The sequence below is a fragment of the Dipodomys merriami genome, unplaced genomic scaffold (assembly GCF_024711535.1).
Source record: "Dipodomys merriami isolate MVZ:Mamm:240054 unplaced genomic scaffold, mDipMer1.0.p SCAF_31, whole genome shotgun sequence".
NCBI classification, from domain to species: Eukaryota; Metazoa; Chordata; class Mammalia; order Rodentia; family Heteromyidae; genus Dipodomys; species Dipodomys merriami.
This window is the reverse complement of record NW_027204604.1, coordinates 18,711,449-18,728,945: the sequence shown is the minus strand read 5'-3', so window position 1 is coordinate 18,728,945 and position 17,497 is coordinate 18,711,449. Positions and strand designations below refer to the sequence as shown.

Genomic DNA, 17,497 nt, shown 5'->3' with positions numbered 1-17,497 from the left:
TCTTTAAAAGGTATCTTAACTCTAAAGATTGAAAGAGAACAACATGTCATTTACCTACATAGAGTTTAGTGTATATGCAATATATAATAGGTTGTAAATGAGTCTTCAGATGAGGAAACAAAAATATTCAGTGTTATATGTGAAATTTGTTTTATTTGTTTTCTTAGTCTTTTGTAGGAAAAGAGGTAGGGATAGAACCCAGGGCCTTGTGCACGCTGTACAAATATGCACAAGGTGTATCTTCAGCCCAAAATTTGTCATTAATGCATTGATTCAGAGCTCTTTGGAGCTAGACTGCCTGCGTTGAAATCCTTCCTTTTGCACATGTTAAACATGTGAACTTAGTAAAATGATAGTTATAGCTTTACAGACTGACTTCATAGACTTCTCTCATGCCAAATTTTTGTTTTAATTAAAATTATATTTGATGTTTGGTTTTGGCAAGATATGTGTACACATTTTCTCTTTTATAGGCTTAGCCTTGTTTAAACTGAGTGTCGGTTTAACTTAACTGGTTCCTTATTCAAAAAGAAAAACACAATGGGACAGTATGGGGGAGGGAAAGAGGGAGAAAAATGAGGGAGAGTAACAGGTTCGACAAAAAAATGTACTCACTACCTTATGTACTGCAACCCCTCTGTATATTGACAATAAAATTAAAAAAAGAAAAACAATCTAGTTTTGCCTACTTGCTTAGAGATAAGAAATTTCAATTTGTGCACATAGGCGCACATGTACATCATTAACTTAAAATTTTTATTATAAATTGATAAATTTAAAATCAAATCCCAATAAATATAATCCTTTGAATTTTATACTACCATTCAAAAGCTATACCATTTTTAAAAACCTATACTATTTTTTTTAAAGCTATCCTATTTACTTTTCTGGAATCCCTAAAAATCTGCCAGATTTAAAGGCTGGTTCTGGAGCCAGCAAAGTGTCTTTGATTGTAATCTTTATGTTCAAAGCAGGGGCCAGTCTACTGGGAGGGGAAGCGAGGGAGCGGACAGAGAAAACAGCTTGGTGCAGTGGGTAGGCAGACGCGCCGGGAAACGTCTAATACTTCTGCCTTTTTCACCTTTACTGCTTGTACTGGCTGGAGTCGATGATGTCTGAGATTTTTGCAAGGCATATCTGCAGCTTATTTTCTATAGCTTATTCCATCTGTGTGCATGCTTGCTTTCCATACCAACCTTTTTCTACAAATGTATATGTCTAAGTCAAGCAGAAAAGGTCAGATAAGTTGATGTTAGGGGAATGAACTCCCAAGTATTCAAATGTTTTTTTCTCTTTCATGCAATTGTTTCTAACATATTTATAAGATGATTTCTATGTTGCTTTGTATGTGCCTACCCCCACAGTATAACCCCTGCTTTCACTGTATTTGATGTTGGTATAATTTGCAGAGGGGAAGGGAAAAAACAAATCGTTTAAATAGGGATACAGGTGGACCCATTGCAACAAGGAGATGTACAAGTCGTTATTTCAAAAAACGAACTTTACAACTTTGGTGGTGGGGGGAGGTGGGGAGAGTATGGGAAGGGAGGGGAAGGGGAAACAAAGAGGAGGCAACAATGCTTGATAAAAAATATATTCGTTATGTTGCCCATGTAATTGTAACTCCTCTGTATAGCATTTTTACAATAAAAAAATTTTTTTTCAGTAAGTGAAAAATTTCAAGGACTCAAGTTTTCCTGGATTTAGTTGTTTTCTCAGAAGTTGCAACTGCTATCCTTGTTATATTTCTTTTCACTGAGCTCCAGTGAAAAATATTTGTTGAAATATTTTTTTTCTTGGATGCCATCCTTATTTTGTTGGAGTTACTCTCAGGTGTCTCCTTCAAAAGTGCTATCCCCTTAGGCATGCTTAGGAATGAAGGGGGGATGTTCTTAAGTTCACTAAATCCATGAAAACTTGAGTCCTTGAAATTTTTCACTTACTGGAAATTTTGCATGTTGAGAAATTCTAGGTTCACAATGCTTTTGTCTAGTATTTGAGAACTATTTATTTTTAATATCCATGACTGCTGCTGAGACATCCAGGAGCAGTCTTATTCTTTTTATTTGCAGTTACTTAGAAATTGGTAAAAAAAAAAAAAAAAAAAAAAAAAAAGATATTTTTGAGTGGATGTTATACATATATTTATATATGATAAATTGTGTCAAATAATTTATAACAGATTTTTTAAATTTGTATTTTTCAGACAATGAATGATTTTGACTATTTGAAACTACTAGGTAAAGGCACTTTTGGGAAAGTAATTTTGGTTCGTGAGAAGGCAAGTGGCAAATATTATGCTATGAAGATTCTGAAGAAAGAGGTCATCATTGCAAAGGTAATAGGTTGCAAGAGTTGGGGACAAAGTTTTGTTTGCGGTATGAATGTGTCTTCAGGTCTTTGAGAGAATAAATTGTTTTTTCATGTCAAGTTTCTAATAATTTGCTGTATCGGCACCAGGAAGTGAATGTACAGATACCTACAGTAAACACTTTTCACCTTCAGAAGGCACAGCCCGGTTCCTGATAAGAGACCATGCTGACCCCTAGGCAGTACCATCCCTTCCCCCTCTCACAGTCCAACTGGTGTGAAGGCAAGCCCATCCTGTTAGCCCAGGGTAATGATTGAGAGTACGGTCACACTTCCTTGGCATCCACAGTCACAGCTGTGGTCTCAAGATCACTGCAGCAGGCAGAGAAAAAGACAGTAGAGGTATTGTGAAAAAAGGGGCCTGACATCCTCTCCTGCCCCACTTGTCATGGCCTCCAGGAAAGCAGAGGGGTCTTTCAAGCAGGAATCCTTCTGGGGCCTCACAAAGTTAGGTATGAGTCCATATTTGTGAAGACTTCTATGCCACCCTTCATCTTTATCTCCTATTTTAGACAACAAATGTTTCAATTTCCCATTCCAGATCTCTGTCCATCTATCCTCCTCATGAAAACATTATATGTTCATTCGATGAGATACCTCTTTACCATCTTTGGATACTGTGGTCTCTAAAGTATATTTTTTTGGTCTAATGACATGTGATTGGTAATTGATCGAGTACAGTATCTTTTATTTGTGCATGCACAAGCGTGTGTGTGTGTGTGTGTGTGTGTGTGTGTGTGTGTGTGTGTGTGTACATGCATGTGCATGTGCGCATACTTGCTGTCCCTAAGACTTGAGCTCAGAACCCCGGTGCTCTCCCTTAGCTTTTTCTGCGTTCTGCTCAAAGCTGGCACTCTACCTCTTAAGACACACATCCACTTCTAACTTTTTGCTGACTAATTAAGGGTAAGAGTATTATGGACTTTCCTGCCCTGGCTAGCTTTGAATTGCAATCCTCAGATTTAGATCCTCAGCTAGGATTACAAGCATGAGCCATTAGTGCCTGAATGTTGCAGTTGTTTTGTGCTTTTGCATCTATTACCAGGTTATGTAAAATTCAATCCAGAGTGTCCATTCTTCCCTTTATACCTTATAATGGATAGTAGTCCAGTTTGTAGTGTTCTTGACAGCTATGTTGAGCTTGGGAGTCTGCTCCTGGGAAATGTTCTGTAGTTATTTGAAGTCCCTTTGCTCTTGCTGACAGAGGGGACAGTTTTATTGGCACTTTCATATATCAAGAGCACAAGAGGAGTATGTTAGTGGCATTTCATCTCTATTGCTGCAGCTCCCTCCACCCAGTCTTGAACCCAGGTAGCCATTCTATTTTAACTGGTCTTTTTATTCTGATGAGCATCAACTTGTCCTATTTTAATGGCCTAAAAATTCCCATTCTGATGGCCATATCACTGTGTCTCCTTAATACTCTTTCTTTGTCTAGTTTTCCGTTGCCCATCTGCCTTTCCATACAACCTGAAATGACCACCTATTTATCAATGTATAACCAAATGTTCTATCTTTGGTGTCATTCAGTTCTCCTATCACTGTGAAGAAACAGCATTCAGTTGAGCATCCTGAAATGGCTTGTGCTTGCTTCTTCAGTCAGAAATGAACCCTCTTGGCAGATTGGTTCTTGTCTTTTTCAGAGTTTTACATTATCAGTCAGTGTGGTAGCTTTCCAAAGATGCTTTTGTAGATCATAGAATTGATGTTTCTTCATACAAAAAGTCACTTATTGGTTGGTCAGTTGAGAGCTCAGAGGGTACTTCCTAGGAACACAGATTGTGATGATGGTCTATGGCAGCTTCTCATTGGTTTCATTAAGGAAGGAACTAAAAGAGGGAGTACCTGCTCCTGAGCATGATGAGAACCTCCTTGCGTTTCTCCAGCAGAACATTCTTGTTAACTATTTCTATATTATGGAACTCTTGGGGATACATTTTCCTTCTTACCTCATTTCCTTGACATTATTTAAGACATGCAAGTACTTCAGGTTTTAAGATTGTGTTTTATCCTTTAGTCGTACAAGTTTCAATGAATGCCTGGGAGCTAGCCAGTAATTGCCTCTCTGTACTTTTATGTCTGGAAATTTTCTGGCTCAAGATTCTAGTCATTGCTTCTAGTTAGCATTCTTGAGCTTTTTGGTCTAACCTCTAATTTGTGTGAGTTGAAGGAACTTAATATATGCTGGTAAAATTTTTTTAAAATATGGAACACCCCTCTGTATGTCACCTTGACAATAAAATTAAATTTTAAAAAATCACTTCAAGAAAAAAAATAAGGAACCTACAAAGATAAAAGAAAAAATTGTTTCTATCTTCTCTGAAAATAACATAGAATCCTTAAATGCTAGAATCTTGAGCATTGGCTCCCCTCAAATCAAGAATGAGACAGAGGTGTTTACTTTCCCCACACCTTCGCTAGCCAGAGAAACAAGAGTAGGGAACAAAAGGGGTCCAAATGTCTTAAGAAAGAACTCGGGTAATCTCTATTTGCAGACAGTATAATTCATTACTTACAAGCCTAAAGATTTCACCAGAAAACCTCCTAGATGATCATAAGCACTTCGACGAGATAGAAGACTATAAGATTAACATACAAAAATTAATAGCTTTTTAATACATCAATAACGGAGAGGCTGATAGAAAAATCAGGAAGACAGTTCTGTTAACAATTGCCTAGAGGAAAAAAAAAAAAAACCTAACCAAGGAGCTGAAAGAGCTCTACAGTGAAAACTATAAAACCTTGAAGAAAGAAACTGTAGAAAACACTATAAAATGGAAATACCTATGTTTGTGGATTTGTGAAATTAATGTTGTAAAAATAAGCCATTGTACTGAAAGCAATCCAGAAATTTAATATAATCCTTGTCAAAAATGTTATTTTTGCAGAAATGTAAAATTTTGTTCTAAAATTCATAGCAAGCATAAAACACCCCAAATAATCAAGAGCAAGCCTGAACAGGAAGGATAAAGGAAACAAATGCTTTTAGACATAATGTATACAGGTTTCAGTTACCTTCTGATAGACTCATCAAGGTAGACCTGTGGTCAAACTGGAGAAAATTATTAAGCAGAGTAAAGGAATCTAGTTAAGTAACCTCGAAGCTGTTACTATTTATAAAATGTACAATTTAGAATTAAGTCTTCTGTATATAACCTGTGGTCCCTTTTTCAATAGCTGGTTTTTCTTTTAAGTAGACTTAAAAGATGTATGCTCTTTACTGAATTACATCCTGTATATCCCCTGGAAGCATGGAAATACTAACTACTACATGCTAAAATACTACCTGATAAGCCATTCCTTAAGAGGAAAATGGTACTATTTCATTTTCCCAGTGTATGATATTTTTGGTGTTTATTTTACATTATTATTAATATAGTTTGATCAAATATGGGTGAGTTATATGAGTCTAGGTCTTCTGACATATTATTGTTTTGCTTTGTGTGGTGGTAATGGCTGTATGCAATAATGGAAGCATGCCAGTGTATTTTGTACCTGAGTATAACTGCTGCTAAGTTCGGAAAAATGGTGAAAATGCTTACAGCATGTACTGATAGGTTGTTTTTTTCTCTTTAGGATGAAGTGGCACACACTCTAACTGAAAGCAGAGTATTAAAGAACACCAGGCATCCATTTTTAACCGTAAGTGCCTGGGGCCCCTGGTGATAGTCCTAACAGACTTTGTAAATAACATTTGTATAAATGTGGGAAGCCCATAAATTGTTGGAATACAGGGGTTAAATTTATCATATCTATTAATTTATAATCACTCCTGTTACCCACTTGAAACTTTTTCCCTTCCCATGATTATCCTTGCCAGTAAGAAATAAAAAAATAATAAAGAGCAAATAGATGATTGTGGCATTTTAAAGAGTTCACTGGCACAATGGTAGACTTAAAACACCTTTGAAATATTAAATGTAAATTTTGTTTATTTTGCTTATTGGCTTCAGATAAATATTTAAATGATCAGGTAACATTCTCTTCAGATTTATAAATCATAAATGAATTTTACCGATGTTCAATGTTGATAAGTCGCCATACTGTTTCTTCCCTTGACAAAGTATAAGCTGTGTCTTAATGCATATAAATGTGATACAAGGACAATTGTAAAGTTCCTCTATCTATGTTCCTGACTCCAGTGAAGTACATTCAGATTATGATTAACAGACAGACTTCCAGAAATCTTTTACTAAAAATTTAGAAATACTTGAAATGGAAACTTTCAAGGGTATCCTTAGATACCTGGATTTCCTGTGTTACTTTATTACATGTTGATTATCTGTTGTTACATTATTAGAAACTCCAACATGTCAACAGGAACTGTATTCCTGTGGAACTTGCACTGGAGTAATTTGCATGGATGAGAACTTTGATTACCAGCAGTTTCAGAGAGATGGGGTAATGGATTGAGCAGTTTAATTTTACTTACAGTCTTAGTTTCCCCCTGACAATACAAAATTTGCTTTATGTTTCTTATAAACTCTTCTGTAAGCCCACAGTAAGTGGACTGTGAAGGAACTTCATGTTCCTTAACTCCCGATGTTCCTTTCCGGTTTCTCATCAGTGTTGTCTCATCAGTTATGCTTACAGTTTTTAAATGTTCTCTTTTCATACTATTATAATGGTAAGAATATAGGATTATAACTTTTTTTTATTTTTCATTTCAAGTCCTTGAAATATTCCTTCCAGACAAAAGACCGTTTGTGTTTTGTGATGGAATATGTTAATGGGGGAGAGGTGAGTCAAAAGCAATCCGGCGTTTCATCCTAGTAACTTCTCATTATTTCAAACATTACTTAAAATACAAGTTGTACTAATTCACTACCCGATAGAGATTTGTGTAACTCTCTCTACTATTGTGTAGATGAGACCTTAATAATTTCTAATGACGTATTATGAGTGCTTTTTATAAGTACATTTATAGATTGGAAAAGATAATTACACTTTTCCTATATTTAAGCATTTTAAAAGTCTTCCCACAGTATGATTTTTGAAATTGTTATTAAATTTTGAAAACCAGAAATGTAAGATTTATTATGTTTTATAAAGTTTTTCATCAAGTAGGTTTCCTGTGAAACTTGTTTCTATGTTAGTAAGTTATTTTACCTATTTTAAACTAAGGGGAGCAGTATTTCATAGGTAAATTGTGATGAAACTTTTTCTTCTGTGTAGTAGTTAAAGCATCATGATTAGACTTAAGAGATTTAAGAGATCTTACAGTTTTGAATAGAAATTCAGTCACTAGTAGTACTTTCTCTTCCCGATTTTTGAACAAACTTCTTCTTCCCTATTTTTGAACAAAATTAATGTAAAGGCAAATGTAATTTATACTAATAATTAACTGGAAATATTTTATATTGTGAGCTTTCTGAAATAAATTTAGTTATTATATTGAGGTCTGTATGTATCTCATGGATATTGTCATTTGCCAAAATAAATATTGTTTGTGGACACTTTTTCCTGTAGATTTGTATGCTTGTATAGGAATTACTTTATTTGAAGGCTTCATTCAGTAAATACATTTTGAATACCTAGGCAGTGTGAGTTTATCTAAATGTTTTAAGACATTACCCTTGCCATGAAGGAATGTATAATTTTGTCTTAGGAGTACATTATAAATCAGAATGTCTAAAACCTAAAGGACTGTTGAATTCATGAAAGGGAGTAAATTGTGAATGATCTAGCATTTAAGGTAGACTTTTTGAAATGTCAGCAGGTTTGATTTGAGATGCTTCCAGCAGAGAGGATGCTGTGTCCCATTACAGATAGATGTGCCTAAGGCAGGAAAACCTTGAGCTGTAGAATAATAATAACCCAGACATGTAAAATGTGGTGCTTACAAGTCAGATATCTGAAAAAAAAATAGGAAAAAGATGAATGTCTTAGAACTGTAGGATTGGCACATATTAACAGCTAGTTAATTGGATATGGATAGGAAATAGAGACATGAGATTTGCTTGAAATCTGAGAAAATTAACCAATACAGTGAAGTTATGAAGTTATGAAGAACTTAAATTTTGGGGTAAGATTAATAACATTTTCAAAGGTTTTGCCTAAGGTTCTGAAGAAATATATGTATGGCAGAATCACAGAAATTAAGTAAGGGAAGCATCCCCAAGGAGGTTGTAGTTTACCTAGGGAGATAGAAGTTAAATTAAGGAAGTATCCAGAAGTCTCTGTCAATATCTTATCAGTATATTGATAAAAAGGCACATATTTTTGTACTCAGCAGTTCCACTTCCAGGCATTTGTTTATAAACATATCATGATCCATAAATAAATATGTTCACTGCAACATTATATTACCTTAAATGAATGTTTAGTAAGAAGTCTGCTCAGGTAAATGGTGTTGGAGCCACGCAGTAGAATCTCAGTATCCATTAAATACAATGAGGCAGCCCACTCTGAACTAATACGAGTGAGCAAAGCAAGATGGGAAGTTTGAAGCATTGTGCTAAAAGACAGTAAGACCATGTTCATATATATATGTTTGTGTGCATTATCTCTGTGATTATGTACTGGGTATTATGGCTTGCCTTTGGGTAGATAATCTGGGTGGCTGGACACAGGGTAGAAGGAAGACCTATTTTCCAATTACGTATTTGTAGCTTTCATATTTTGTGCCATCTGCAGATATTATTTAATAACTTAAAATAGTCAGATAGGTATATGGCTGACCAAGGAGAAAATAATATAGAGAAAATGATTAATTCAGTCAGAAGCTTGAACAGCACACTTCTAATGTCTTTCCAACTTTTTTATATGGTCTCCTGTATTTACATATATGTATCACTTACCAGATTGTTTTATAGTAAGGATATCTTAGTATAATTTACAAATATCTACCTACTGGGTTGTGTACAAGATACTCTGGTCAATATTATGGGATGTACAAATCAGAGTTCAGCATAGATTTTTACCTCAGAGAGTCTATAGTCTATGAAGAAGATAAGATAACAATTATGCTAAATGATGTGTGTGACTAGTGTTAGATACACAAGAGAAAGGCCATGCGTCTTCATAGGCAGGACCCCTGCATGATGGAAGGAGAGCTTTCTGGAGGGAGCCAGCACACGCGTAAGCTTAGAAGACTTACAAGATGCTTTAATTGATGATTGTTGAGAAAAATTATACAAAAGCAGATTGTCACACTAGCCAGATGCTTTTCTTTTGCATTAAAGAACATGTTTTACTTCTTTTGTTTGACATGTCTTAGGCCTTTTCTACTTTTTTTCTCCTGCCCTGCTTTCTAAATTTTTGTTTGGGAATAAACTATAGGTTAGGACCAAATTGTTTCAAATTTTGAAGCTGGAGAAAAGATTCTATATCTGACATGTAATAAGTGCAACGGTAATAGTTTCAGCACTGCCATGTATGGAGGAAGGGAGAAATAATTTTAGTGAAAGTGACGTCTTTAGATTAACAGATGTACTTTGGGTTAGGTGTAGCTCGGTAAGGTTAATTTGCCCAACATCAAAAAGAGTATGCTTCTACCAGTGTGTGTTACCATAGTCATTGTCAGCCTGCTTTCTTCCCTCCCTTCCCTGCCTGTCCCCTTTTACTTTTTTTCTTTTGCCAGTAGCAGGGTTTGAACTCAGGGCCTGGAACTAGCTATTTGGCTGATGCTTGTGCCATGCCTCCAGCATTTTTGTGCTGGCCCTGGGTTTGAAGTCAGGGCCTAAGCATTGTCCCTTAACTTTTTTGCTCAAAGCTGGTAGTCTTGACACTTGATCCATGCTTCCACTTGCAGCTTTTGGATACACAATTAGAAATAAGAATCTAATGGGCTTTTCTACCTGGGCTAGCTTCAAACCTCAATCCTTAGATCTCAGTCTCTTGACTAGCTAGGATTATAGGTATAATCCATCCGTGCTCAGGGTGTCTTTATGGTCACACTGTTTTGTGTTTTAGGTTCACTTTAGCATTTTTTTTCTCCTCAGGAATGCTTCCTAGAAATGCAAAAACGTTAATTGCTATAGAAAAACAAATATAATCGTAATTGTGTTCATGAATAAGGAGGAATGCTATGAACAATTCATACCAGCATTTGTACCCCCACATATGACCTGTCCAGTAATTATCCATGTTGGCCCAAATGCCAGTATGTATTTTATAAGGTCATTGCTGCCTTGGTTTTTACTGGTGGCTGTGGCACTACAGAGCGCTTGGAGAAATGGAAATGAGAGGGTGCCAAGGAAGAGGAATCTTTGCAGTGTTGATTAAGGCTATGGAGCTGTCTGAGTTATATCAGTAAGAATGTGAAAGAGGCCATCACTGTGCACTGTAGAATTAACCATAAAATACTTCACTCACACTGCTGCCGACATGTTTATGCCACTGTTTTAATAGCTTAGGTGTTACTGATTTACATCAGAAGCAAAAAATGCCCTGGGTTGAAACTGAAAACCGGTGATATTCCCTTTGGTTTAGGAAGTCCCTAGTTAAAACTCACCCCCAAATTTTTTTCACACCTATACTTCTTTCAGGCTTGTAAATTGTATTTCCATGATCTCTCACCTGTTTGAAATGTTCTGGAAGTTAAGAGATTCATTAGAAATGAAGGAAAACGACCATGTAGAGCATCTGACAAATTTTTCACATTCTTACATTCTTTATATTCATTATTACTACTATCTATCCTTAGCTCTTTGCATAGTCTAGCTTGGTCTCGTTGATAAAAATTCAGATTTTTGCATATGAATTTCAGTTTCATGTCATTCTTGAAATCCTCTCTTATTCAGATTTCTTATTATTTGGCTGGCATCTTGTCTTCTATGAACCAAAATCATCTCATTTTAAATTCACATAAGACAGAAGTGCCGGCAGTCAGCATTTGAGTTTCACTTACTAATTTATAGAGGTGTGATTTGGGTGATTTTTACATTAAAAATACTTCATTTCATATTCATAGTGATGCTTTTTAAAATTTTACTAAATTTATAGGCATGTAAATATCTTTATTGTCAGGAGTTATTAACTTTTATGTAGGTTATATCAAACTTCTATTGCCTTCACCCCAATCTTTTTCAAAAACTCCCTCGCCAAGAAAGATAGATTATAATATTCACATTGGCATCTAAAGTTCAAGCCAAAATAAGTTAAAATTTTATTTTACATGCCATATTTACTTTATGATTGTGTAATATTTCTAGGCCAGTTCCTAAAATGAATCATGAAACCAAGATCTCATTGCAATTAAAGTCAGCATGAGAAGACTCAACCTGCCTCCATGTGTAAGATGTTTTCAAATGTATTTTTAGATGAGTTTTCTGGAACTGGACTGATCAGCCACTTTTTTCATGATTCCTTTACCTCTTATGTGGTTATGGCATAGAACAGTAACTTATTAATAGTTAGACTTCTCAAATGGAGGGTATTTTACCGCAGAGTAAGCATTTCAAGAAGATAAAAAGAGGAAGACCAACACATATATAATTGGAGACTCTGAAGACAATGACACCAAAAAATAATTCTTAAAATTGTACTCCAGAGCCACATTGTATAGCCATTTGTGTTCCACATTAAAAAAAAATGACCATAATTCATCAACATTACATTTTGGAGACGTCTCATGGACTTTGTGCCCAGACTGACTTTGGACGGCATTCCTCTGGGTCTCAGTCTCCTAAGTAGCTAGGATTATAGGCATGAGCCACTGGTAACCCCAGCTCTTCGTCTTCGGTATCTTCTTGATGCCAAATTGTCAGAGTTTATATATTTTAGTTATAAATACTTTTAACATAGTTTTATTATGTTTAAGTAGTTGTACAGATGAGTTGCCATTCACCAAAGCAGTTTATGAATACAACGCATCTTGATCAGTGTCACCCCTTTCCTCGTTCTCACCCACCCTTCCCTACCCACCCCTTCTCTTACTTGTCTTAATTTTGTGGGATATACATTGTACTTGTTACTGCACTCCACCCACACACCCCTTCTCTTCATCCACTTTCCTCTTCTTGACCCTACCCTAGCCCTGTCAAGTTCTCATTTACTGGTGTTTGTTTTGTTGGACTATGATTTTTGTCTTTCTAAGAAATTACACTGTTTTGAGTTTCCCCTAAAAATTACAAAATTAATTGAAGTATCAGTACTTTCCATAGCATGTTTTTCAATTTTTTCCTGTTCTACAGTTTTCTTTTTTATTTCATGATGAACTTTGTGCATGATTTTAAGCACAATTTAATGCCAACTCCAACTTTATGCATCATTTCCCATAATTCATACAAAGTTCAGTGAATTTGGACCAATATATGTAGTAGTTTCATATCACCAGTCATCGCAGAGAGCATTGTTGGGAAAGATGATGGACTCCATGTAGCTAATTTTGCAGTGAAGGCCTTTGTACCATTATCTGCAAGTTTGCTATTAGCTATAAGTTTGTCATCAATGCTCTTTATGAAGTTGAAGAAGCTCCCTTCATTCCTAGTTTGTGGACTGACATTTAGAGACATAGAAGCTGTTAGATTTTGTCAAAGGACTTCCTTATGTATCTGTCATGATAGTTATTTTTTTTATCATTGCTAATACCTTGAATTTCATTGTTTGATTTTTGAATGTTAAACAAATTACTCATTTCTTGATAAACTCTATTTAGTTATAAGACATTATCCTTTCAATATATTTTTGGATTTCAACTAAAATATTACTGGGAATTGTAAGTCTGGTAGTCATTACAAATACCATTCTATGAGTATCTTTCCCTGACACCTTGTCCAGAGTAAAGTCTGTGGGTTTGGATTTGGGCTAATACTGACTTCTTAACATGAGCAGAAGCACCACTTCTACTACTTTCTGGCATACTTCATTCATAGAGAGGAAGAGGGAGGGAAAAAGGGAAGAGGGAGAGGTAGAGTGTGTGGGGTCTCTGGCTGCAGGAATCCAGGCGAGGCAAGTGCTTTTCCACTGAATTACCCTCTTAACAGCAGCCAAATTTTGTTAGTAAGGATTGTCTTTGTGGGAAGGTTTTTTTTTTTTTTTTGTCGGTCGTGGGGCTTGAACTCTGAGCCTGGGCGCTGTCCCTCAGCTCTTCAGCTCAAGGCGAGGGCTCTACCACTTGAGCTACAGCGCAACTTTTCTGGTGGTTTATTGGAGATAGGAGTCTCACAGTCTCTCCTGCACAGGCTGGCTTTGAACCGCAATCCTCAGATCTCAGCCTCCTGAGTAGCTAGGATTACAGGCGTGAGCCACCAGCGCCTGGCTGTGGGAAGGTTTTCAACAATAAATTGAAATGTAAAAATATGTACATATACAGAGCCATGTACTTTATCTTCTTCTGGAGTTAGTTTTGGTCGTTTATCCATTTCATTGAGATTTTTTTCAACTTGCAAATGTGTTTGTGAATAAGGTCTGTCATTTTGATAATGTTTGTAGGCGATACAGATACCTTTTACTTTGTTTCTAATATTGAGTTTGACCCACCTGAAGTTTAGGCATTTTTATTGACATTATCAAAGATCCAGAGTTAAATTTCATAGATTTTTTTTTCTTTGTCAATTTTGAATTGCCTGATTCATTGGTTCTTGCTTAGTTTTCTTGTTTATTATTTATTACTTGTTTGTTTATTTATATTTCCTTTCCTTCTAATTACTTTGAGTTCTATGGGCTTTTTGTCTCCTTTGTCCTTTCCTACCTTTGTTTTATTTATATTTCCTTTTATTTATATTTCCTTTCCTTCTAATTACTTTGAGTTCTATGGGCTTTTTGTCTCCTTTGTCCTTTCCTACCTTTAAACAAAACTAGTGTTGAACTCACGGCCTTGTACCTGCCTAGCATCCCACTCAGCCACACCCCAGCACTTATTGGCTTTAGATAGGTTCTAGTACTTTTGCCACAAACCATAATCCTCCTACCTAGGTCTCCATCATAACTGGGATCACAAGTTTCATGCCACTATGCACAGATTATTTTGAAAAATGGTCTCGCCAGCTTATTGCCTGGTGCCTTAAATAGCCATCCTTCTGTCGCTGCGTCCCAAGTAGATAGAGTAACCGGCAGGAGCCACTGTTCAGCCTTTTGGTAGGATGCCATGTCTAAGAATCTTACCTAGGGCCTCATACATATAAGTGATTCTTACTTGCTTTTTTTTAGTTAGGAGTAAAACTTGATTACAAACAGGTTTCGTTGTGATATTTCTATACATATATACATATATATAAATGTACTTTGATTAAATTTATACTTCTGTTAATCTTTTATATTTGACCTCCCTCCTTTCTTCAACCTTCTTAAAATAGTTGTCATGGGGTTTAGTTATGCTACTTCACATATTTTATATATATATATATATATATATATATATATATATATATATATATATATATAATATGTCTGTGTCAGTATTCACCTCTGTCATCCTCTCTTTTCCCTTCTCTCCCTCACCTCCCCCCTAAGAAAACTATTCTACAATAATGCCATATTAATTTTTTTACATCTAGAGACAGCATATGAGGGAAAATGTGTAACATTTAATATGCTAACCTCACACAACATAATGATCTCTGATTGAAAGTATTTTCCTGCAACTGACATGATTTTATTCTTCTTTATGGCTGAATACTACTCTGTGTATGTACGTATATGTGTATATGCATATAAATATGTATGTGTATGTATATGTGTGTGTGTGTGTGTGTGTGTGTGTGTGTGTATACATTTTCCTTTATCTAGTCATTGGCTAATAGGCCCTAAATATTGATTCCATATTTTGGCTAGTGTGCATAATGCTCTTATAAGCATGGGTATAGGCCAGGTGCCAGTGATTCTCTCTTAGAATCCTAGCTACTCAGGAAGCTGAGATATGAGAATTATGGTTTGAACCAGCCAGAGCAGGAAAGTTTGTGAGACTCTCATCTCCAGTTAACCATCAAAAAGCCAAAAGTGGATCTGTGGCTCAAGTAGTAGAGTGCTAGCCTTGAGCAGAAAAAGCTCAGAGACAGCACCTGATCCTGAGTTCAAGCCCCAGGATTAGCGCCAAAAAAGAAAAAAGAAGAGTTCCATAAAGTAGCAAGAGTAGACATGAAATGTTAGTGAATTGAGAGCATGTAGAATTTTTCCCCATAAGCTGAGATTTTAGCTGATACTTTTATAGAAATTGGCTGGAAGACAAATTGAAGATACATAATCTAAATAAAGACCTAGAATCGTGAATATATTATACTAGTTTGGGGAGAATCTATATTTCCTTTCTAAAGTAGAAGAGCAGTGCTTAGAGTGACCTTCTTTTAAGAAAATTTAGACACTTAGTCACTGTCTTTATCCCTTTAGAAGAACACTATAACTCTGGGCAGCCACAGGGCTTCCTTCATCAAAGCCAGTGATGTAAAGTATGGGAGAAGTTGTTCACAACAGCTTATTGATAACCCATGTTCCTTTTTACTCTGTGCCCTTGTATGGATGCCAATGCATTAAATATAATTATTGTCACTGAATAATTGTATAAATTGGTTTGATTTTTGGCATTCCACAGTTTGATCATTTGTAAGACACAACATTCTGCAGTCAGAATGCATTTTTAGTACATAATGTATCATAATTTTAGTTATTAGCCTTCTTTTGTGGTATTACATAAAATGGCAATGCAGACTCAAGCACCCCAGATTGTTAAAATATGGCATTTGGGGAACAATAGGTAGCAAGTATTAAAATTGAGAGAATTTTGTCATATTTTAATTCTAATATGTTCAAATCTTTTTTGACAATAATTATTCTTCTTTTTACTGGAGCTAGTAGACAATATTTTAAAGTTTGTCTTAAAACAATAATAGCTAGGTACAGTGGCTCATACCTATAATCCTAGCCACTCAGAACCAGGGATTGGAAGGCTCTTGCTCAATGTTACAAGACCCCATCTTAATCAGTAGCTAGGTGGTGGTGTACACTTGTCATATCTGCTACATGGATGGTTGAGATTGGAAGGATTAATGTACTAGGCCAGGCCAGCTGGGGGGGGGGGAAGGGGGGGGAATAAGACCATATCTCTAAAATAACTGGAGTAAAAAGGCCTAGAGCCGAGGCTTAAGCAATGGGAGCATCTGCCTAGCTGATGCAAAGCCCTGAGTGCAGTCCTTAAGACCACCAAGACCAAGTAAGGGAAGCAATAATAGATTAATGAGCAGTGGGACAAGGGAGGTAAGAAACTGTAGTGAGCTGTTTTATGTTACTTCAGATGATAACTTCTTGTGTAAACAAAATTGTTAACAGCCTTATAGAGACATTAAGTCAGTGATCCATGTGAAGGTGTTGTGAATTTCTGAACTTGAAGTCTAACATACATTTATTGCTTCATTTTTCTCCAGTCATAGACATGTGTTGAGTACCTCCATGGCAGCTAGCAGTGTACTCAGCACTGTGACACTTCTTCCTTGTTTTTGGCAGATTTCTTAATACACTGAAACAGAGCAAGGATTGATAGTGTATAATCCTGAATTCCAGAATTCCTAGTTGTGCTCCTTCTCTATTATGTTGTCAGACTGAAGGGTGAGATGTGGTTTGGGGTTTTCTTCCCTGCGGTGTCTGCAGCATGCTAGGGAAGAAGACTCCTCATATCCCCAGTCAAGAGAAGAGATCTGTGCATGTAGAAGTTAAGAGATGAGATCTATACTTCCTTTTGCCTCCCTCCCTCCTTACCTCCCTCCCTCCTTACCTCCCTCCCTCCTTCCCTCCCTCCCTCCCTCCCTCCCTCCCTCCCTCCCTCCCTTCCTCCCTTCCTTCCTTCCTCTCTTCCTTCCTTCCTTCCTTCCTTCCTTCCTTCCTTCCTTCCTTCCTTCCTTCCTTCCTTTTTGTGGTACTACTAGGGTTTGCAAAGCAGACATTTTTTCCACTTGAGCTCTGCCCATAGTCCTTTTTTAAGTTATTTTTGAATAAGTTCTCATAGTTTTTGCTCAAGGTCAGACCATGATCCTTCTTACCTTCTCCTCTTACGTAGCCAAAGTTTCAGCTATAAAGCCACTACACCAAGTCTTATTTATTTATTGAGATGGGGTGTCATTAGTTTTATATCTGGACTGGCCTCAAACCACAGTCCTCATCTCTGCCTATTAAGTAGCTGGGATTTATAGGCATTTCACTCCCCTCCTTTATAGGAAGTAGAGATCTAGATACTTGGACTCAGTATGTTTCCAAG

General features: G+C 36.3%; 1 protein-coding gene across 4 annotated transcripts in view; it reads left to right on the top strand.

Moving 5' to 3' along the window:
• Akt3 (AKT serine/threonine kinase 3) overlaps window positions 1-17,497 on the top strand; it is a 202,705-nt gene that overhangs the window by 133,589 nt on the left and 51,619 nt on the right. For 3 of the 4 annotated variants that reach the window (XM_070041922.1, XM_070041921.1, XM_070041925.1), the window contains 3 exons: window positions 2,207-2,338; window positions 5,947-6,012; window positions 7,042-7,110. In XM_070041922.1, coding sequence (XP_069898023.1) covers window positions 2,207-2,338; window positions 5,947-6,012; window positions 7,042-7,110 — 267 coding nt within the window. The remainder of the gene's footprint in view (window positions 1-2,206; window positions 2,339-5,946; window positions 6,013-7,041; window positions 7,111-17,497) is intronic. The other variant, XM_070041923.1, reaches the window with a different exon arrangement.